We start from the raw sequence: 21,750 nt of genomic DNA, 5'->3' as shown, positions 1-21,750 counted from the left end.
GCTCCGTCTTCACAATTTGCTAATATAAACATGTTGGTGTGTGTGGTTTACACAGGATTAGGAGCTTCGGAGGCGTTTTGATTCTGGCTGTGTGTGTTGCCAGTAACATGTGTGATCGAGCGATTACAAGAGGGAAGCTCAGACTTAATCCGCCTTCAGACCAAAGTTGGATCAGAGAATTAATGCAGCGTTTGACTCAGTTTTGCTTCATTTTTAGGGTGATATACTTCTTAGAATGCAAACCAGATTCATTTATTGCATTTATCTTAACGAAGAGTTTCTCAAAAGGTGAGAAAAGCTCCCCCCCCCGTCAAAGAGAACTTTTGAAATTTTGGCCCACTGTCCAGGTTGTTCAAAAACGAACTTTGACTAGGCTAAAAAAAAAAAAAAGTTATAAAAAATAATGCTAAAAATTGTTGTTTGTTTTCAAGCCTTTTGTAGTGAGTGACCTCCTGCAGGGACTGAACTTCTCCAAAGTACTAAACTCCTTAGTTGCTCTTAACAAAGCCACTGAAGGTAAGAGTCAGATGTTTTGGGCCAAATTACGTCTTCATCTCTTTTGCAAGTTTTCAGGTGTTATGGTTTTGTTTCCTGCTGTGTGCCTCCAGAGTTGTCCGTCCCAGGAGACGGCGTATGTGTGCCGCACTCCTCCAATATACGGATCAAATCATTCGACTCTCTGAACATTCAAAGTCGTTCCTCTAAGCTGCAGCAGCCTCAGTACCGCAGCCTGGTGAGTCATGCTGCCAACGCCGGCGTCGCAACTCCAGCCAGACGTTGCTGTGTTTTCCCATTAAAACGGCCTCTCCGCTCCATCGTAGGACATGTCGGATGGCGGCGTTTGCGGCCAGCTGCTGGTCAAAGCACGTTTCGCCTTCCAGCCGACCAACGAGGATGAGCTCTCCTTCTCCAAGGGTGACGTCATCTGTGTGACCAAGCAGGTGGAGGGGGGCTGGTGGGAAGGCTCGCTGAACGACAAGACTGGGTGGTTCCCCAGTAACTACGTACGGGAACTGAAAGGAGGCGGTGGGTGCATACAAATATGAAAAGCATTTAGTTGAAGATGTTGAAACATCAACATGCTATTTGGATTTTCACTTCTTTATAATAATTGGTGTCAGAGACGCTGTAAGAACTGAACTTATATTTGAGTCTGTGCAGCTGCTTCTACAGTCAGGATGATCAGTTCCTCATGGCTCGTCTACAGCCAGGAGGTTTGCTGTGCTGCCTTCCAAATTCAGGAAGCTTCGAGTGGACACAAAGAAAGGAAGTTCCTGAAGCTTGAAAAGGCTAAAAAAGGAAATTCCTGACAGAAAACAGCAACTTAGAGAGCAGCAGGCTAAGATGTAGTAGAGGATACATATGCCCTGTTGAAATATTTTCATTCATTTTGAACTCTTTAAGTACAGTAAGATACTCATTATCCAGAAAAGTCAGAGATTTATCCTGGCTTTACATTGCAATGTGTATTTAACTGGAATGATTATAACAACATGCCTGTTAGTAGTCATGCAGAACTATAATGATCAAAGCAAAAACTGAAAGATAATAACATCATGGAATCACCTACGTATAACCTTTGATCGTCTACACAGACTAGTGAGGTTGCATCATCAGTGATTTGACTTTTTGAGTCCACAGCAAGAGTTTGATAAATGTACTTTTTGAGTGTTTCTTCAGCTTTGCTTCAATCTCAAAAAATATAAAAAAATTCAGTTAAAAGAAATTAAATGTATCATGGATGTTCATTACACACCCAGTGTTTATCATAGCGTGTTTAACTTTTTGAGTTGTTGAAACTCAAGCTCAGGTTTCTGATGTCTCTGGGACACGGCTGCTTTACATAAACGACAAAGCTCTAGAGTTCGCTTTGCTTGACAGTTTTCTCTCTCTTGCAGTTATAAGTGTGGTTACTTTTTAACCACACTTTTTCCTTTCACTTAACTTTCTAATGTTATGCTCGTATACAGCACTTTGTGATCACCTTCTTTTAGCAAAGACCTTTTATGTCTTACCCTGTTTTTGGCTGGTATAAATTACAATTTGCTGAATTATAGTCAAGCTAGCCATCTTTCCCATGATTGCATAGGCCTAACATAACACTTCTGTTTTAAAATTAATTTTTTTTACTTTTGTTGATTTTGTGTCGCATTCAAATTTTCTGGGAAATTGAATTTTGTCGTTTCATTAGCTATAAGCTCCAATAATCACGATAGAGAAAGACACATTTTAAATAAATCACGCTTTATAGAAAGGTGTGATGGTGTAAGGAATCTATATAAGAGGAATTGAACATTAATTCTTTTTTCAATGACGGTCTAATAAACAGAGATGCTTTCGAATGTTGTGCTTGTAACATGTGTTGTCCTTTGATTGGAGCAGGAAGACTTTGTTCTGTTTTCAGACAAAACAACAGACAAGCCAAAGTGTGGGACTCTGAAAAGTCCCCCAAAAGGTTTTGACACCACCATCATCTCAAAGACCTATTACAACATGGTGAGTATCAGTGTGTCAAGAAATCTAACCTCCTATTGTGTTCACTAATGTTTATTTAACAAGTTAGCTGAAAGTCTTCTACCACAATACTGTACATACATAGAGCGGGGTTTGGTCTGTAAGAATCCAGTTTGGTTTAGGTTACATGTTTGGCTATGGTTTGCGAAAAATTGAAAAATAAAACTTGTTTTATTTTGTTTGTTTGTATGTTTTTTTTTTCTGATGCAGCTTTTAAGGTTAGTGGTGACTCAGGCTTGGAGGATGATTTTCACATTGTGTGTCTGCCTTTATGGGCTGTCGCAATCAATTATCTTTGATTCACACATTTAATTGACTATCTCATAGCCATGTCTCTGTGTGTATGTAAGCATGGCATGATTTGTAGAGCCCACATGGCACCCATGCATGCATCAGGTCTGTGTTGACAGGGTGTGGCCAATGTAATGTAGGTTATTTCTTCCATCTCAGTGGTTTCTGGGGCAGCCTTGCCTCAGGGTAGGCTCTTTCTGGTTTGAGTGTTTTTAATAATGTAGCAAGATGTCACAGTCTCTGCAGACAGTCTTATCTCTGGTTGAGGAACCTCAGTGTTCTTTATACAATCCCATACAGGTCGTGCCTGGAGTGAAAGCTGTTCCTGGACACTAATGCAAAGACAAAAAAAATAGGATCCTGTTTTTATTTATTAAATAAACTAGCTCAGATGAAGATGTAGGCCTTTGGGCATTTTTATGATCACTAACTATAATGACCTCTTTCATTCACCTACTATACTAATAAAATTTTTCATAAAACATGTTAAAAAATAAGCTAGTGTGTACCTTAACGCAGTATTGACAGATGAGTTGTTACGTATTTTAAACCGCCACATACATATTTTTCCACCACAAAAGCTACGTGTCTCTCAGAGCATGAAAAGTGACGCGCAGACCCTCAAAGACTTGATGTTCCATAAAATCTGCTTCATTTTGTCAGGTTTAGTCTAATAAGAGTTTTTCACTACACCAGCATTAGTCAGAAATATGATTATGATGGCAGTATAGCATATGTTACTGTTTTAGATGGTTTCACACCTCACTTCTTGTTTCAGCTAAAAACGAGTTGTCGGAAGCATCATTCTTGCTAGATTTCTGTAGTTGTTGCAAGGTCTGTAAATTAACTTGTGTGGTCAAATGAAAATCCAGTATTAAAGGAAGCGTAAACTACACTACTGGACGGTGTGTTGTCACTCCCTCAGGACCCTTTAACTGCCCAGTTTGCTTTTAATTGACTACATTTCTGAAAGCCTTTGAGATTTATCTTAAACTTCAAGGATTTTCTGTATCTTTAAGAAGTTTTACAGCTTTTTCTCCCCAATAAATTAGGACTGGAACTAACAATTATTTTAGTAATTGATTAAACCATAATGTTTTCTGTTGATTATTCAGATAAAAGATGGCACATTCTACAGATTATTTATTTAATTCTTGTTTTTTTCTTTTACAAAATTAGAAATACATCAAAAATATAAGAATAAAAAATAATTCAATTCCTTTTTAAAATGAGAAAATAAACATTTTAATCCCTAAAATGCAACAACAAGGAAAAGCTACACACTCCCTCTTGAGGAGTTTGGCTAAAACGTATCTACAGACAGATGGGTGTTTTTAAATCTTAAATGCAAAATCTATATGTTTTGTACATTCTTCGCATAATTATTGCTCTGAATTTTTTTTCTTGCATTTTTTGAGAGTATACTGCGCTTAATCACTTACTAAATTAGTAAGTATCATTTCAATAATTTATTAACCACAATTAATCCGATTAATCGTTTCAGCCCAACAATTAATCACAGCTGTCTTGATGTTTCTCTGTATAAATTTACGTTCATTTCCGTAAGAGATTCATGGAAAACATGGAGAAGTGTAAAAAGGATTCCTTTTTAATTACTTTGTGTCCCTTACAGGTCCTACAGAACATCCTGGAGGCAGAAAGTGAATATTCAAGGGAGCTACAGAGTCTCCTGGGGACATACCTACGTCCACTTCACCCCACAGACAGGTAGGTGTTCCTCACCCCAACACTGAATAAATAAAATTTTACATTAAAGCATGTACGTCTCAAAATTATTTTCTTCTGCTTTACAGACTCAGCAGTGTTGACATTGGTCATATTCAGGGAAATCTGGAAGAGATCTCTACATTCCAGCAGATGCTTGTCCAGTCCTTGGATGAACAGACCAAGTCAGTTTGTTTTTGTCTTTGCAAAATTCCTTGATTTTTTGTTGGATTCAAAACTGCTAAGAGAAACACGTAGGACTTTTTTTTTGTATGTTTTAAAGTACTTTTAAATGAACTTCAAGTCAGAAGTAGATGTAGCAGCAGAGACATCTAGTGGTCAGCTGAATTTGTTGCATTTTTTTCTGTATATTTGCAGAAATAAACATTTTTCCATTCAGTCTGATATTACAGTGTAATTTGTGTAGGCTTCCAGAGAACCAACAGAAAATCGGGGGTTTCTTTCTGAACCTGATGCCTGAGATGAAGGCCATATATGTGGCTTACTGCTCCAATCACCCATCTGCAGTCAGCGTGCTCACACAACACAGGTATGGACTCAAACTCTGAACATGTTTCGAAACTACAAATACTTTAGACTAACATGTTAATGAATGTGTCTCACAGTGATGATCTTAGGGAATATATGGAGTCAAAAGGAGCGTCCAGTCCTGGCAACCTGACACTAACAGTCAGTCTGAGTAAACCCTTCACCAGAATGGAAAGATACCCAGCACTGCTGAAAGAACTGGACAGACATATGGAAGTATGAGTCTGTTTATAGACCCAAAACTTCAAGAGATGCACATTCTTGTTTTTGATATTCTGATCGTCTTTTAGGAGCAACACCCCGACCAAGCTGACCTCAGTGCTGCCATGGCAGCCTTCAAAAGCCTTGCAGTGAGAATGCTTCTTTTCCAGTTGTGAATCAGTTTTACATCCCATTTTGAGGATTTTTTTTTTTTTAGAGCCTTAGTTACCAGAGTGTGTTTTAACGCAGGCAGAGTGTGAGGAGGTAAGAAAGAGGAAAAACCTGGAGCTACAGATTCTGACTGAGCCAATCAGAAACTGGGAAGGAGAAGATATTAAAACTCTCGGCCCAGTTCTCCACATGTCCCAAGTCAAAGTTCACACGCAGAATTGCCAGGTACCAAACTCTGTGAGGGAGGTGTTGAGTTTCACTTTTTACCTGTTGAAGTCCGAATTGTTATCTCGCCTGTGAGTTGAAATCAGCAGAATTTGGTGAACCACTTTTGTGTTTCTTCCAGGAGTCAAATGAACGCTTCCTCATCCTGTTCCCTCACACTCTGCTCATGCTCTCAGCTAGCCTCCGAATGAGTGGATTCATATACCAGGTATGTTTATAGCCATTGAATCATCATTATATTGCACAAATATTCATATGAATTGTTATTCAGGCTCACAAACATTAAAGGAAATGGTTACCAGCACTAAGGGGAGCTACTCTGTGTTTCTGTTTGTAGGGGAAAATGCCTTTATCAGGAATGCTCATCTCCAGAATTGAAGATGGAGAAAACCTGAAGAATGCTTTTGAAATATCTGGTCACTCCCTCTTTTCTCTCTATTTTCAAAATGAAATCATTTCAACAGAGCTCATATTGTTCCAAAAATAATCCACTTTATGAGCTTTATTATTAAATAACACATCATCTCTAACTGTGTGCCTGTTGTTGAGCAGGAGGCCAATGTGAGCGCACGCAGATAGCTTGTAGCAGTCAACGTGATTTACAAGACTGGTTGGACCTCCTCACCAAACACACACACACCACACCACCTCAAGTGTGCAAGCTTCAGGATGTTTGTTACACAGTAAGGCTCTATGTTGTATTATCAGCCAGCGAGTTAATGGACATCGACCCTCGCTGCTCATTCATTTGTCTCTTTCTCTTCTTCACTGTGTTGCTTCTAGTTGCCCTCCCATCCTGCCACTCACTCCAGATACTCTGAGTCTCGCGGGGCGAGCCCTTACAACACCCTGCCTCATCCCTCCTTAAATGGGACAATTTCCAGTAGCACCCCCATGTGGGGACCGCTGGAGCCACCAAGCACCCCCAAACCCTGGACCCTGAGCTGCCTTCGCCCTGCACCTCCACTACGACCGTCTGCTGCTCTGTGCTTCAAAGAGGTGCCGATCACAAACCCGTTCACACGAACCTTCTTATAGACCCACACAAAGTAAGACGTAATTGTGAAGTGGGAGGAACATAAAAGGGTTTTGAATATTTTTATAAACAGTGTGGAAAGTTAGCACACAGCTTCAGCTAGTTCAGCTAGTAATTAGTGGCAGACTCAAACCTGAGCCTTCAAAGACACATAAACCGTTAAAAAAAGTCAGCCTTCTATCACCTGAAGAACATTTAACCTCCTGTTTAGGGTTTCTTTTGATTCATAATCACCGGAGCATTGATTGATACATTTGATGTGTGTTTGCTTGGAGATTTTGATGATTGTGTCATTATGAGTTATTGTAAGATGTTTTTATGGTGTAAAACACCTTGTTAAAGAAATGTGCTGTACAAAGAAACTTGACTTGTATGTAAATTTGAACCAAATGTTCTTGCAGTTACACCTGTAAGTCTGTGCTTTTCTTTTTTTTTTTTTTTGCACTGATTTTGTCTTTTAAAGGATGTAAGTAAAAGTCCCAAAAACAAGAGGCCGCTGCTCCCTACCATAAGAAAACCAGAGAGGAAGCCATCGGAGGAAGATTTCACTGCCAGAAAGAGTAAGCTCAGCACAGGCGCCAGGGTTTGGAAAATAATCTTGAAAATGGTTTTAGTAACTTTGTCCAAATGTATATATTCACTGTTTTTCACAAAACCATGCCAGAATCTGAAAATTGATTAACAGGTTTTAGCAGAAAAGCCTAAAATCACTTCATAGCTACGGCCTTCATAGTCCAAACTGTTAAGATTATTAATGCATCTGTGTTTAGTACTACCTGGTTTTTCAAATCATTTCATGCATAGATTGATTATGTAAACACAGCAGCATAAGAGATGAAAACAAAGGAGCTTTTTTACTGGTTTCTTCTTCCTCATTAAAACTTTTGGATGCATCTTCAACATCTGTCATGTTTCTGTTCCTCCCATCTTCCTCTGGTCCGTCAGGCACAGTGGCTCTGGAGGAGGATGCTCAGATACTGAAGGTGATTGAGGCTTACTGCACGAGTGCAAAGACTCGCCAGACTCTAAACTCCAGTGAGTCACTTCACTTCTATGCATCCATATCCACACACAGTGTCTCAAACTGTTAGTATTATGAATCACTTTTTCTTCTAAGCTCTTTATACTAACAAGTTTTTCTCTCTCCTCTCTTTTCTCTGATATTCATTCAACCTCTTTTGTCACCCTCATCCATTCTCTATTTTCTTATTTGTCCCAAACAAACCATTCTTGTTTTTGATTTGTCCTTGTGTTGTCATGCATTTTCCTATTTTGTTTGTGATTCTTGTCCAAACCGACTTTATGGTTTTCCAAAACCTTCTTCATCCTTTATCCAATATGATTTGATTTTATTCCCTCATACTCCAAAACATGTAATTTGGTGTTTTATGGCACCGTAAAGCATGGCAGGGAACTGACCTCATGCACAACCATGTGCTGGCTGAGACCAGCCTCACGGTGGCTGCACTCCCTAGTAACCTGCTATCTTCTGACCAATCAGAAGACTCCGATTATGACAGTATCTGGACTAATCAGAGTCACAGGACCGCCTCGTTTTCTCGTAAGATGTTGTTGTGAACCGTTTCTGCTGACTCAAAGTGTGTGATAGATGCTATGTGGATGTCAGTGTGTTGCTGGAATCTTCCAAATACTTTTTAAAAATGTCTGATAATATCATTTAAGAATAACAATTAAGTGTAGATTTTTTACTTGCTTAAGTTGTGAAATTCTTTGATTACTTTTTACTTTTATTGTCTTAGGCTCCAGCAGAAAAGATGTCCATATGCTGTTCCCAGAGGAGGAGAAGATTATTGTTGAAGAAACGAGGAGCAACGGACAAACTGTAGTGGAGGAACGGTAATAAATCTGATTATATGCGCATCATATTTAAACACAGGTCAATTGTTTGATGAACTTATGCATTGCAATGCATCAATGATTTTATTTTAAATGTGATTAGTTCTATTTTACTTCACTTGGCTAATTTAAAGGGCTTAGTGACAGCTGTACAGGTACAAATACATTTCATTGTGATATCTTTTATAGTATATTAACATTATGTGTGTTAAAGTGTATGTGTAGACTAATACCTTTGCTGATTTTTATTAATAATATTCCTATATGTCTATATATGGATGGTTGGGAGTAGAAAAATATTAAAGCAGAACTTGCATACTTATTTTATTTTGCACCAGTAGTTTTGGATTAAGTTCTACTTAAAAAAATGACCTCCTGGAACTGACATTCAGCTTTTTGCATTGGTTGTATTTTTATTTTTGTGAACGTAGTTTCCTCTTTTTCTCCTTGCTTTGAATCGACATGTTCAAAATTGTTCAAACGTGTTGTGAGGTATAAATTATATATTTTTTCTCCTGCAGGAGTCTGGTGGACACCGTTTATAGCCTCAGAGATGAGGTTCAGGAACTCAAGCAGGTCAGTTTCCTCTTTCTGTCTTTTTTTTTTTTCCTGCCTATATTCTATTTTATTTCAGGCCCAAAATTGAGGTTGGATTGAAAAAAATAAAATAAAATTATCATTTTGATATCTAAATTTTTGTTGTTTTCAGTTTAGCATTATGGGATGCATACTAAACAAGCAGTTGGTATTGGTCTTACCAGTTTTCTTTCATTTTAGGTTACATTTTATGTGCATACAATGTGTGGTGTAAATTCAAATGTGAGGTGTGATTTCTGCTTTGTTATAGTATTGGGGTTTTTGTCCCAGAGTTCCTAATTTTTCTTTTCTTTCTTTGTTAATCTGTCTCCTTCTGTTTTCCAGGACAACAAGAGAATAAAGCGAACGCTGGAGGAGGAGCAGCGAGCGAGAAAAGAGCTGGAGAGAATCGTCAGGCGGGTTCTGAAGAATATGAACGACCCAACCTGGGACGAGACCAACCTCTGAAACGGCTTCAGATTTGAAGCCAGGACCAATTTCTGTCATTTAAATCATCATATGATGAGAGCTGTTAGCTGTGTGGACAGAAGCTGCCTGTAGTTTGTGCCACTCTTCATCATTTCATTTAACTTTAAAACCTTGAACTAATTCATGTGCCAAACCAGGGACCAGGAAACTTCCTGCCAGCTATCGATGAAGCCGTCCCTACTGTTCACGAAGTAATGAAGCCATAACAGCTAGTAGGCATGAGGATGTCACTTCGCTTCGTCTTTTCTTCTGTTATTGGACCAACAATTTCCTTTTTCTTTCCTAATGTTGTTGCTGCTCTTTTCACTGGTATCCAATATAGTATTTTATTTGCTCTGGTCCATAAATATGACAGTTTTAAATGAACAAGAGGCCATAGAGAAGTCCAATAGTTAAATCTTGATTAAAAAAAACCACACACACACACTGTCACTGTCAGTCAAAGTTCCTGTGAAAACTGTGCATTCACTCATAGTGATGCGTATAAATGCTTTTTTTTCCACAGTGGAGTCATTACACAACATAACACTTAAAGCTGCAGTTTGTAACTTTAATAAAGATTATGTTATGTACATATTTATTAAAACTGTCACCATTTCATGACAATAAGTTACACTGATTACTGATAAACAGCTCTTCCTCCTTTGCCGCTGTTAATCGCACTGCAAGTGATAGACAGCGCTAAGACCCGCCTCCTTGCTCTGATTGGCTGTTTCTAGTTAGCACTGGGAGAAGGCAGAGGAGCTTGATTATTTTTTCCCCACAGATTATCTGTCTCATACCATACTGTTATGACAATTTCAACAAATATATATATAAATATTTTCTACATACTGTTTGGTGTAGGCTTAACTTTAAACCAAATGTTAGTGGGTATATCTATAATTCTGGCTCCAACTTTCTAACTTTAGAAATCATTTTAGTTTTATGGTGTATAATCATTCAGTCCTGGAAAAAGGAGTTCATGTGGTTCATTCCCATTAGGAGTTGCTATAAAACTTTTAACTGTATATTTCATCTCCATATGAAATAATTAACTTTTAAAGGAACCAACAAGCCAGCTATGAAGTTACCAAAAACATCAAAAATCAGCCATTAATGCACCAGCGTTTATAAAGGTTTATGAACTGCAAAAGAGTAACTAATAGTTTAAAAAAGTGTTTGTAGCTGATGGGAGCATTATGGGACCACAGGAAAAAAAAATAAGAGAACAGTTGTATTTATCCTTGTTTTAATTTGATAAACTACAATAAAACATCTAGAAAATGTTTGGTTTTCAGAAAACCTCAGGGCTTAACACAGCTTAAACCTTATGTTTCCAGCTCCAAATTAACACCCATTTCTACTTTAATTTTTCAAGCGATATTTAAAGGTGCTCATAATGTTATATTGACTTGCACTGCCTCTTAAGCAAAAAAAAACAACAAACTTGTATCAGTAATTGGGTTCTTTGATGTTTTACATATTCTTTCTGATCTTAGAATCCATTCCTCTTGTCATTAATGGTCAATAAAAGTGCAAATTTGTTCATGGCAAGAGGAAAAACATCAGAAGAGGCTTTCTACTGAACTCTGTTCAATGGCTCCAACTTGGGTCTCATCCTTAATGCAATAAATGGGAAGTTTTTCATTACTGTTGTCAAAACTGAATATTTTTCAGATACTATTGAGGCACTTTAGCTGTTAGATTTCTATAATCTATTGCAAAGTGCAAGTTTGTTTGGTGAAACACTAAAAATGACTAATAAAATAAAACTTAGTGCTAAGTTAGAAATGTAATAACAAAAAACAACAACATCTAACTCACTTTTTTGAGGTCTGGCTAAGCAATGAGACTGATGGGGGGGGGGGTAAAAATCTCAATGCACATTTGTATTTGCAAAGCCAAATTTAAAGCAATACTACACTGGAAAATGTGTTTTTGTCAATATGCAATTTACTGTTGAACAAGTCTCATATTTATCTTTGTTTAATTTTTTTTTACTTGCTTTCATTAACACCTCTTTTCTACTTGACGCTGGCTCACATCACATACGTGAGCCAGAGAACAGTTTCTCATCAGCAGCAGATGCACTGCTAAAACAAATTAGCAGTGCATCCTCTGTTGTGTTAGTTGTACGATCAAATTTGGCAATGATTTAACTCTAACTTATGTATTTAGCTGTAACGGATGTAAATGTGTTCTGTGCTCTGGTGTTAGAATGATGAAAAGGATTTCAGAGGTTACTATAACAACCATTTTTTTTATTTCACCTATTGGTCTGCCATAAATAAAATGCTGAATCCAAATGAAACTTGAGTCTGTTGTAGAGAATAAAAAGATGATTACAGTGTGTTGTTCTGTCTCGACCAGCTTTGCTCTTCTTCACTATATATATATTTATATTTTCCTCCTGGAAGGTGAAACTGCACCTCATTCTCAAGTGGAAATGGATTGGCATTTTAATTGCATATAGGGTTGAATACATGCCACACCTTTAAGATTTTTATTTATTTATTTAATTTAAAAATCATGCTTCGTTTTCATTCAATTTCTAAATTATGTCAGATAAAATCCCAGTAAATCAACAGTGTTTCAGTTTTTTATCCAAAAGTATCTAATTCAGGCCGAAATCTGAGTGAAACAGCGCCGCCACTTAACATTAGTTAATTGCAGTGGTCGAAAAGGGTATTACACGTTTAGCAAACAGACGCAGGTGAAACTCAGCATGACTTAATTACTTCAGACTGACGAAGATTCTCTGGAACAGAACATGGATAGCGCTTCCCATGAAAAAATAATGTAAGTTATAGCACAAGTTGCACTAAATGCGCACGGTAATGTCTGAAAAGAACACACTTATAACTTAATATAAACTGTGTTGGCTGACAGAGATATTTTCGCAGCAGGACTGAAGAAAGGCAGACTGGGCAGCGAAATATGTGAGTGAAATAATTATTTTTAGTTTATATAAGCAGCTGCGGCTTTAGTTTCGACGTGAATGTACCTGCGCTGATACTATTGGTAATGTATCTTCCTGTCTAATTGAAATGTGAGTCGAATTTCAAACTTAAATTGCCTTTTTATTTTGTTTTCACACAATATTTGTGTTGAAATTATTTTGTAAAAAAACACTGGAGTAACTTCTACAGCTTAAATCTATACCTATAAAAAATGACAAAATCTTTTTAACACTTGCTGAGTGCAGCACAAGTGTAAATCGACTCACCAAATTGAACACAAGATGCTTGAGAGATTTATGTAAATAGCTCTATTACCAATTAAATGATACCTACTGTCTAATAAAGTAATGATATTTTTTATCCAACAGTGCAAATGTTCCTTCCACCTCTAAATTATGTACCATGTCATATAAAATCCCAATAAAACTGTGTAAAATACTAATTTCCCCCAGTTCCAGTTTTTTTTACCCGACAACACAACAGTATCTAATCCAGGACGAAATTTAAGTAAAACAGCGCCCCTCTGTATTTGCACCGAAACTTAATGTTATATAACTGTAGTGGCCGAAAAGCGAATTACACCTTCCGGAATCAAACCCAGGTGAAAGTCGGTATAACTTGATTATTTCAAAGCGACTGAAACACGCAGGAATAAAAACAAAGATAGCGCTTCCTCAGAAAATAAACTCCAATGTAAGTTGTAACACGATGTGTACTAAGTGCGCATAGTGGAATCTAAAAATAACAAATAAAATAATTATTAATATTAACTCCGAAATTTGTTAATTTCTCAAAAAATTTTTTCTTCAACCAGTAGGAGTAAAGAAAGAAGAGGAGCCAGGATTTCTCGAGAACTTCATCTTCATGGGAGGAAACAGACAGTCAGTGAAATATGTGAGTGAAATTAATAACTTGTTTATGTTTATGTCTGCTGTTGCAGCTGAAGTTTCAACGTGAATGTATCTACCTGCACATGAAGTTCCATACTGATAGTAATATCTATCTGTCCATCTATCTAAAAAAAAATTTTAATCAAATTTGAAACTTACATTACCCTTTCTTTTTTGTTTTTATGCTACTTTATGACTAGATTCCTTATTTGTATTACAAAATACCCTCTGCACCATAATCGTATGTTGCAACAATCAGCTGCCCTGACCCTGTGCCTTTGTAGCTCACCCTCTAAAACATCAGCAGCCCTCCTCCGTGTTTCACAGTAAGAAAGTCGGACCTTGGTGCCTCTTCCAAATGTTTACGTTTATGGCTAAAAAGATAAATATTAATCTCATTACTTCATATGAGTTTGTTCCAGAGGCTTGTCTCTGTGCTATTGTTTTGAAAGCGTGATACTTTGTGGCATTTGCGTACCAATGGGTTTCTTCCGGTGACTCCACCGTTCAGCTCTAGTTATTTGTGGGATTTTCTTGACATTCTGAAAACTTTTCCTGGCCATTTTGTTGTGTTGGTCTACCAGACAGCAGTTTGGTTTCAACAGAATCCTTCATTTTTCACTTCTCAATTAGAGTTTGGACACTCCTGACTGGCATTCTCAGTTCTTTGGATACCGTTTTATGTTCTTTTCCTGTTTTTACCTTTTCCTGCTGTTGCTTTGAGATTTATTTAGCCTTACCCACGACTCAGAAATCAGAAATGTCAGTGCAGCACTGGATGAAAGAAGCAGTGGTCTGTCAGGAGCCAAGATATTGTTACCTTTAGTATCCATTCAGACCAGTTTGTGTCAACTTATGTGCAGGTTATAAGACCAAAATCAAGTAGACTCCATTCAGTCATCTTTCTATCTGAGTCATTAGGGTCGTTTCTGTTGTCAATATGATTTAAAACAAGCAAACATAAACAAAGTGTTTTGATAAGAAGTGGCAAATGAAAAATCGAAAGAAAAAAAAAGATTCACCATGGTGTGTAAACTTATGACTGTATATTCAACATCGAGTAACATGAATAAAAACTTACTGTATTTGTTTTGTAAAATCTTCATAAGTTTTTCCGCTAAATATGTGTTTGACGTTTCACCGTGCATCCGTTTGATAGTTTCCATGGTAGTCGTCTGTTATCAATGCAATCAATAACGTCGCATGGCCGGACTGCCAGGCGGCTTTGGCAGAACACCAGTGAAAAGCATTATTCTCGCAACAACAGAGAAGAAAGGAGTCTTTGTGGAGTTGTCCCTACCAAATTGACAAGGCCTTTTACAGCCTTTGATAGAGACTGGCTGCCTCGCACAATGGAAGGCATATAAATCTGCAGATGTCTTCTGGAAAGCTCAAATGTCAACGCTTTTCACAACAGCACCGGAGCCTTGCAAGAGGAATAATTGATTAGTTCACCTTTTGTCTTGAGCCAAATATTCATCCAGTCAGACATGAAAAGGAACCTGCAGGATTAAAAAAAACAAACATCTTCTGCGTCAATCAACATGTACAGAAATGATTATTTTCATAAAACACATAAATTTCTCAGATTTAAACATTTGTTGTTAATTTATTGACTAAACTGATTCAAATCTTTCTAGCATTTATTAAGCAGACAGAGTTATCTCATTGACTATTATAACTAGGTAATGTACTGTGTAATACTACATCCTGAATCTTTTTCCTGAAGTGTTATTAACACTACTGAAATTTCTTACATCGTTATTTTAAGAAATTTGTCTTTTCGGTTGAGCTCAGTGGCGTTGTCTCATGAACGTGAAGGAAAAGGCAGCCTAAAGCTGTAAATAAATGATTATGGGAGGCCTGAAATATATAAATTACTCAACACACATCTGGTTAATGAAGCTTAAATGATCATAACACCAGTGAAAATATGCAAAACACTGGTCTAAAAGCAGAAAACCAGCCTCACATTATCATATAACACCAGCGTCATTAGTTTGTAATAAACAAGAACTAGTTCTAAACTCAATTCAGCCATTTTTAAAAATAAATGTCACCAATTGAAATAAAAATTGTGATGGAAAAGCTTCCATTTAAACTACATTTGTGATTTTGGTCACTTAGAACTTTCTTATTTACCATCAAGTCTGCAAGTTTTACTGGAAAGTTGTTGTTTTTTTTCAGACCTTTATTGTAAAAACTCTCAGTAATGGTGAAAAAGAGTCAAACACTAAAAATTTAAGTTGTTCAGAAGAGCACTCACTCTTTTGACTTGTTTTAATAATTCTACACCATAAAATCAAAATAAATTCAGGTTTTCTATACATAATTTTGATCAGTCTGAGGTTCTACGTTTTGAACGACGTAGTAGTTTTATTCCAGATGTGACTGGATGCACACAGAAATCTTAGAGATCACTCAGAAATATGAGATGGACATTTATTATCTTTTTGGTCAGCAGTGGTTTTTAGCTTCTAATTCTCCTTTTGGTGAGATTTTCTGCACAGCTTCTCTTTCCTGTTATTGAATCATGAGCTGTGATCAGGCATGCACAGGTTTAGATGTTGTTAGTGCAATGAGGGCTGGACAACATGGCTGAAAAACACATCACAATATAAACATTTCATTATTGATTAGTTTTTCGTTTTAAATGTCTGAAATACTGCCAAACTGGCGAAGTGACCTTTCCTGTTTTATCCACAGTTTTCACTCCACACTGTCGTGTTGTATTACTTTTAAGCAGTTGTGAGGCACGATGGTGAAAACTTATATTGCTGCTGCACAAGTTATATTGCGCAACATGTTGTTGCTAGGTAATGAAAGCGGGAGAGATTAGTTGAAGCCATCAATATTGCTTGGTATTATCAACCAAGCAAGATTGGATGCCTACGTTCCTCAGAGTGCTGTGAAATTATTGAGTATTCTATCAGACTTTTTTTATCCATTGCTATTGATCACTTGTCTATCACAATATATTTTGTTATTGATTTAGTGCCCTGCTCTATATTCTTTTAATTCCTGAATTAATGCTATTTTCACATAGAACCTGGTTGGTCTGGACAGTTGTATTTTTTTTTACCTCAATAATTGAAATAATCATTTGAAAACTCCCATTATCCTTGTCTGATTTTAAAATTTGTTTGACAATCTGACTCAGAGCTGATTGCTCTGATGAAGTCATAACATTTGCTGACGCTGCTGTGAAGGAAACGACGGCGCGCCTCTGGGATTTTATAAAACCAACAGGTACATGTTTGGTGACGACTTCAAGGCTCTTTCTAGCTGCACTTTATCTTTGTCTGTGTTCAATAGCCGGCGATAATTTATACTTGACTTGTATTGTTGCTTTGTGCGTTCCACTTCCCTCCAAAGCTGTGCCACTCATTTTCAGCCTCTGCAATTTTCTTCTCCAGTAGCAGAAAGGAGCACAAGAGAAAAAAGCCAAAGAAAGATGACAAAGACAACACAGGACTCCTCTCTTTCCCCGGCCCTGGTTATTGTACAAAACAGGCGAGCAATAATTTTTTGTCATTGGTTTACTCCTAAAAGCCCATTTTGATGTCGGCGCTGAAAAGAAGGCAATAAAGAAACCTTTTCAGAGGAGCTGAATGAGAGAACGAAGAAGAAATGAATCCCTTTTGGATGTTGCGACCGGAGAGGCCTTTTTATTTTCTTTGCTCGGGTAATCAAATGGAGCTGAAATGAAAATGGAGTTTTCTATGAAAATAGGGGCCTTTGTTGGCTTTGGAAGGCTGGTAATTCATAAACAATAAGCCGGCTCCTTTTGTTTGGGTTATAATATATTCCTGCTGTTCTGAAAGAGGTCCCTCGCTGCACACACATGCACTCGCACACATTGAAGCCAGGGTAAAAGCCAAAGTGAGGCAGCAGGGGAAGAGAGAAAGAGGGAGGATAAAAGGAGGCAGAGAGGCTGACTTTCCATTCATCCTCCTGACTAAGAGAGAGACGGCAGGATGCTCAACTCCTCACCTCACTTCCTCCACTCGGCAACTTTTCCTCTCTGAGCATTTTGGTTCTTTTATTCCTGCAGGTGAGAATGGATCATTTTTGCCGGGCTGTTTGTTTTTTCTGAGTGCTTGGCGAGTCCTGAGGGTGGAAGTAAGGACGTGAGGCTGTTGATGGATCATTTTTTTAAAGGATGCAGCATCTGATTCTTTGGGAAGCAAAATATCAACTTGATTGAAGCAAGAACTGCAAAGGAAACAGAAGAGAGAGAATTGCACTTTACACCATCAAGCGGTGATTTTTCAACATAATTACACCATACCAGCGAAATATCACCACTGAGTGAGGAGCGTTCTTTAAGTGAGACTTCAAACCTTCTTGCCTCCTGTGACTGGAAAGTGCCGGAAAAACTTTCCTGAGTTGGAAAATGCTGAAGAAAGAAGGTACTGTTGGACTTTGACATGATGACTTCTACATTATCGTAGAAATATATGACTGAAAATTTATCATAACAGGAGAAACGGGCCTTCTACCAACCTGATATCTAATCTGTATAATGTATCACAAAATAACAGATAAATAAAAATAATCTCCCAACAGAAAACATGATAAAAAGTAAAATAAGTAACCAAAAAGTAAAAAAAAACGTACAACTGAAAAATTAAATAAGCAAAACCAAAATACATAAAAATTTTAGCTTTTAATTTGCAATCCTAAATAAATGTTTTTGCAAACAAGTGAAAAAAACTAATAAAAAATATTAAGTCTAACGTAGAAACGTTGGGAAAGGAGGCAGAGTCAAAAAACAGAATAACTAAGAAATAGATCAAATTAAAATGACAAAATAATGCCAGTATTACACATTGGAAGTTAAAATAAGTACAAAATTACGAACAATAACAAATGACAAAACATATTTGATTTAAAAAAAACTTGAGAAAAATAAACATATTTAGAGAATAAACAATGATCCACAATAGAAATTACATAAATAGCAACAGGTGAAATAATTTGGGATAAAACACATCTAAATATGCTAGAAATAAACTTACTTTTATATTCACCTTGTGGTTAGGTTTTGCTCTTTATGTTATGAACGTATCCTTCAGCAACTAAAACTGTACCCTATCTCTTAAAAATGGTTCATTGTCAATTATTTGCTTGGGATGAAATGTAAAGGCTGTGTGAATTTCAACAGGAAAAGTTTTTTATCAGAAACTTTTGCATAATGGTTATTCATAAAATCATCTCCATGCTCCGTGGCTTGGAATAACAATCTCTGCTCTTTAGATGTTTCTGTATTCATGTGGATTGAGCTCAGACTCTGCTGCGCTGCCCTGAGGCGTACCGCAAGGCTTCATTGTTGGACCTTTGCCTTTTTCAACTTACCTGCTGCAGTTATTTTTAAAAACCATAGCATTTCTTTTTTGACTTCATGTGGATAATTTTCATGTACATTTCTCTTTGAAAAGCAGAACACACTCTGTTAAGCCCCTCCTTGCTTGAGACCCCTCTAGAAATGCTTATATTAATGTTCAAAAACAAAATGTACTTTAATATGCATTAATACATAGTGGAAGCCATCTTAGTATGACTACAGAAGCTAACATCAAAGGACTTCCACATCACTGCTGTTTGGGGCTACAGCTAATCAACGCCATTGATAAGAAACGGTGCTCCCGGATTGGCTGCTTTGCAAACGCCAACCAATAATCTGTCAAGTAGCATTATATCAAAGTGTTTCACCTTTTCAAGCTGCATTTTCAGTGAATATTTTAAACATGAAATTATCCACAAATAGGTGGGATTTCTGTGAATAATTCTGTGACTGTTCCTTCAGCTAGAGTGTTTAGCTGTCTTGATGCAGAGTGTGGTTGTGACTGCAGCTGGGAGTGACTCCTGCGCTAGATGTTACCTGCAAGCTTTTTAGGAAAGGAGAAGGAACCTACAGCAACACCTGCTCCTGAGGGACGGTCATGCATGTGTTCACACTAGTCGCTAAAGGTCGCTTTTCTGAAAAGGGATTGCTTGAATGGGTCTGAAAATTTGCTAAATAAAACTGTGCTCATGAACGGTCTCCAGTAACTCAACAATGAAAAGCATACATGCTCAGGTGGGACTGGAGAGATGAGCGAGTGGAGCTTGTCATAAAATTTGAGAAATTACATGTTGGATTGATTTTATTGGTTTTTGTGACAGATCTGTCATAGATTTGGTGTTTTGATGGCAATCAATTTAACCCTGGCTGCTTTTCTTGAGTGCTTTGTTTCAGATTTTTATACTCAGATCCCCTCAAAAAGGTTTTATAAAATTAAACTTCTAGTCTAATTTCTGCAGTGCAATAAATCTATGTATCCTTCCACTCTTCAGTGAAATGTGTGTATTAATGTTTTTATGGGCTCTGTGGCAGGAAGCAGCTTCAATATGTTCAACTTGACTATATATGTTAACTTAGAACAAGTGAAACAGAATAACAGCATTTTGTGGTTGCATAATTTATTGTATTGAATGCCATAGAAACAAACTTTTAAAGTCCTCTTTGCCCTCTATTTGGGATGTCCAAAGTGCAGCCTTGGAATCATTTGCGACCCTGTGAGGCCCCTGACCACAAATATAGGATCTGGACACCATTTTGGATTTGTTTAGGCCAACATGTTCACAATCATAAGGTTCTTAAAGCGTAACAAAAGTCAGGTATAGGAGAAAACATTTGCCATTTGTTAACCAGGTTTCTGTATAAATTTGAATTTCATGATAAATAGAACCACAAAATTCCAGAAACTTTTACACAAAAGCAGACTTGGGTGGACTCCATCTCCACCAATTATCTAATGTCGGACGCATCTTAGAAGAAAGAGTGACATATTTATGTTTTTTGTTGCTGAACTTTGACTAGAAAGATTCTTCTAGCCGAAAAAACAAAACACACAAAAAAAATCATGAGGAATCAACAATCCTGTCTTATGTTTTAGCTCTGTAATGATTTACAAATCAAATGTTCACTCAATAAAATCTTACATGTTTAGTTTATTATTGTTTAGTTAAAAATAATTGAAACGTTTGTTTAATTTTCATATATTTAGAAAGATAAATAGTTTTCAACTTTATAATTGTGTGGCTCAATGTTTGTCCAAATTACTTGATTATTGTTGTTTTGTGATTTTAAATGGCATTTTGATAAATTATACAAGTAAATTAATCAGTTCCTTAGAGATATGCTGTAACCTTGGATAAGAGAGAAAAAATACATGACAATTATTTATATATATTATATAATATATAATATATATATATTTTTTGTTATATACATATTTTTTTCATGATGTATTGATTAGATTAGAGGTGGTGCTGTTATGATATTAAACTCAAATTTTATTAATGTAAATTACCATGGAGACAGACCCAGGTCAGAAGTGTTGCTCCTGAAAATCCCGAGCTGAACTTGAAGTTACTTTCCAAATTTATAAATCTGTGTGGGAGTGGATGATTTAGAGCATAGTTGAGGTTCAGCTGATAAGAGATAGACAGTTGTGTTGTTCCAAACATTTCTCTAAGACTTGATGTGAAATTTGTACAATTCAACTGAACCCCCCTCCCCACCCCCCCAAAAAAAAAAAAATAAAAAAAATCTAATCTGTTAAAAATAAAAAAAAGCTAAATAAAATTATTGCAATAACCTTGTTGCATAAGCGTGCTCACCCCTAAAAATATACTTTGATTCATAAACCTGTTAGTCCAAGTTCAACATTTATTGCTCTTGGTTTGGGTGCACAGCTAACCTCCACAATATTAAATCAGACGAACCATAAATTACCTTTTTCCAGTTATTTGTGCTCATAAGACTTTTTCAGAAGATCTCTTTCCAAATTTACTGGTCTGTGCAATATTTAGGTAATGAGAACCTTTTTGTAGACCAGTCAATATTAATGCAGCGGAGAGCGATTTGCACTAAACAGCAGGGATACTTTCTAAATACTGACCAGCTAAATGCCGCCTTACGGCTCTTATTCATGTGCTCAATATTTATTGTGTGATTGCATTTTGTTTCCCACCCTGTTACTTGTTATTGTTTGTATGTGAATTTCTTTAATTTTTACTGATATTTAAAAGGCCCTATTAGAAATATTGAAAATAAGAAAACTGTTGCATAGTTTGACATTAATGTTATGAAACTGAACATAAGGCATGCAGATTTAAGGACAAGATTATTGCAGCTTTATACGCATATATCTCAAAATATTAGAATATCATTAAACATTTTAATATATCATGTCACTTCTTTCAGAAAGTGAAACTCATCATTATACATACTCAT

General features: G+C 36.7%; 1 protein-coding gene and 1 long non-coding RNA gene across 5 annotated transcripts in view; both read left to right on the top strand.

Annotated features, from left to right (window-relative positions):
- Positions 1 to 11,481, top strand: part of LOC114137678 (rho guanine nucleotide exchange factor 7-like) — a 40,302-nt gene extending 28,821 nt beyond the window's left edge. For 2 of the 3 annotated variants that reach the window (XM_028006453.1, XM_028006452.1), the window contains 20 exons: positions 432 to 516; positions 609 to 733; positions 822 to 1,026; positions 2,405 to 2,496; positions 4,439 to 4,533; positions 4,620 to 4,715; positions 4,958 to 5,080; positions 5,157 to 5,295; positions 5,370 to 5,429; positions 5,530 to 5,676; positions 5,798 to 5,884; positions 6,014 to 6,092; positions 6,229 to 6,359; positions 6,460 to 6,675; positions 7,176 to 7,272; positions 7,658 to 7,747; positions 8,115 to 8,273; positions 8,473 to 8,569; positions 9,091 to 9,145; positions 9,491 to 11,481. In XM_028006453.1, coding sequence (XP_027862254.1) covers positions 432 to 516; positions 609 to 733; positions 822 to 1,026; positions 2,405 to 2,496; positions 4,439 to 4,533; positions 4,620 to 4,715; positions 4,958 to 5,080; positions 5,157 to 5,295; positions 5,370 to 5,429; positions 5,530 to 5,676; positions 5,798 to 5,884; positions 6,014 to 6,092; positions 6,229 to 6,359; positions 6,460 to 6,675; positions 7,176 to 7,272; positions 7,658 to 7,747; positions 8,115 to 8,273; positions 8,473 to 8,569; positions 9,091 to 9,145; positions 9,491 to 9,613 — 2,301 coding nt within the window. In that variant the 3' untranslated portion in view covers positions 9,614 to 11,481. The remainder of the gene's footprint in view (positions 1 to 431; positions 517 to 608; positions 734 to 821; positions 1,027 to 2,404; positions 2,497 to 4,438; positions 4,534 to 4,619; positions 4,716 to 4,957; positions 5,081 to 5,156; positions 5,296 to 5,369; positions 5,430 to 5,529; positions 5,677 to 5,797; positions 5,885 to 6,013; positions 6,093 to 6,228; positions 6,360 to 6,459; positions 6,676 to 7,175; positions 7,273 to 7,657; positions 7,748 to 8,114; positions 8,274 to 8,472; positions 8,570 to 9,090; positions 9,146 to 9,490) is intronic. The other variant, XM_028006454.1, reaches the window with a different exon arrangement.
- A 5,679-nt stretch (positions 11,482 to 17,160) lies between these two features.
- Positions 17,161 to 21,750, top strand: part of LOC114137408 (uncharacterized) — a 73,128-nt gene continuing 68,538 nt past the window's right edge. The window contains exon 1 of one of the 2 annotated variants that reach the window (XR_003593981.1): positions 17,161 to 17,878. This is a non-coding gene — a long non-coding RNA (uncharacterized LOC114137408). The remainder of the gene's footprint in view (positions 17,879 to 21,750) is intronic. The other variant, XR_003593980.1, reaches the window with a different exon arrangement.

This window comes from Xiphophorus couchianus, chromosome 22 (assembly GCF_001444195.1).
Source record: "Xiphophorus couchianus chromosome 22, X_couchianus-1.0, whole genome shotgun sequence".
NCBI lineage: Eukaryota > Metazoa > Chordata > Actinopteri > Cyprinodontiformes > Poeciliidae > Xiphophorus > Xiphophorus couchianus.
Note: the sequence above shows the minus strand (reverse complement) of the source record. Positions and strands in the feature narration are given on the sequence as shown.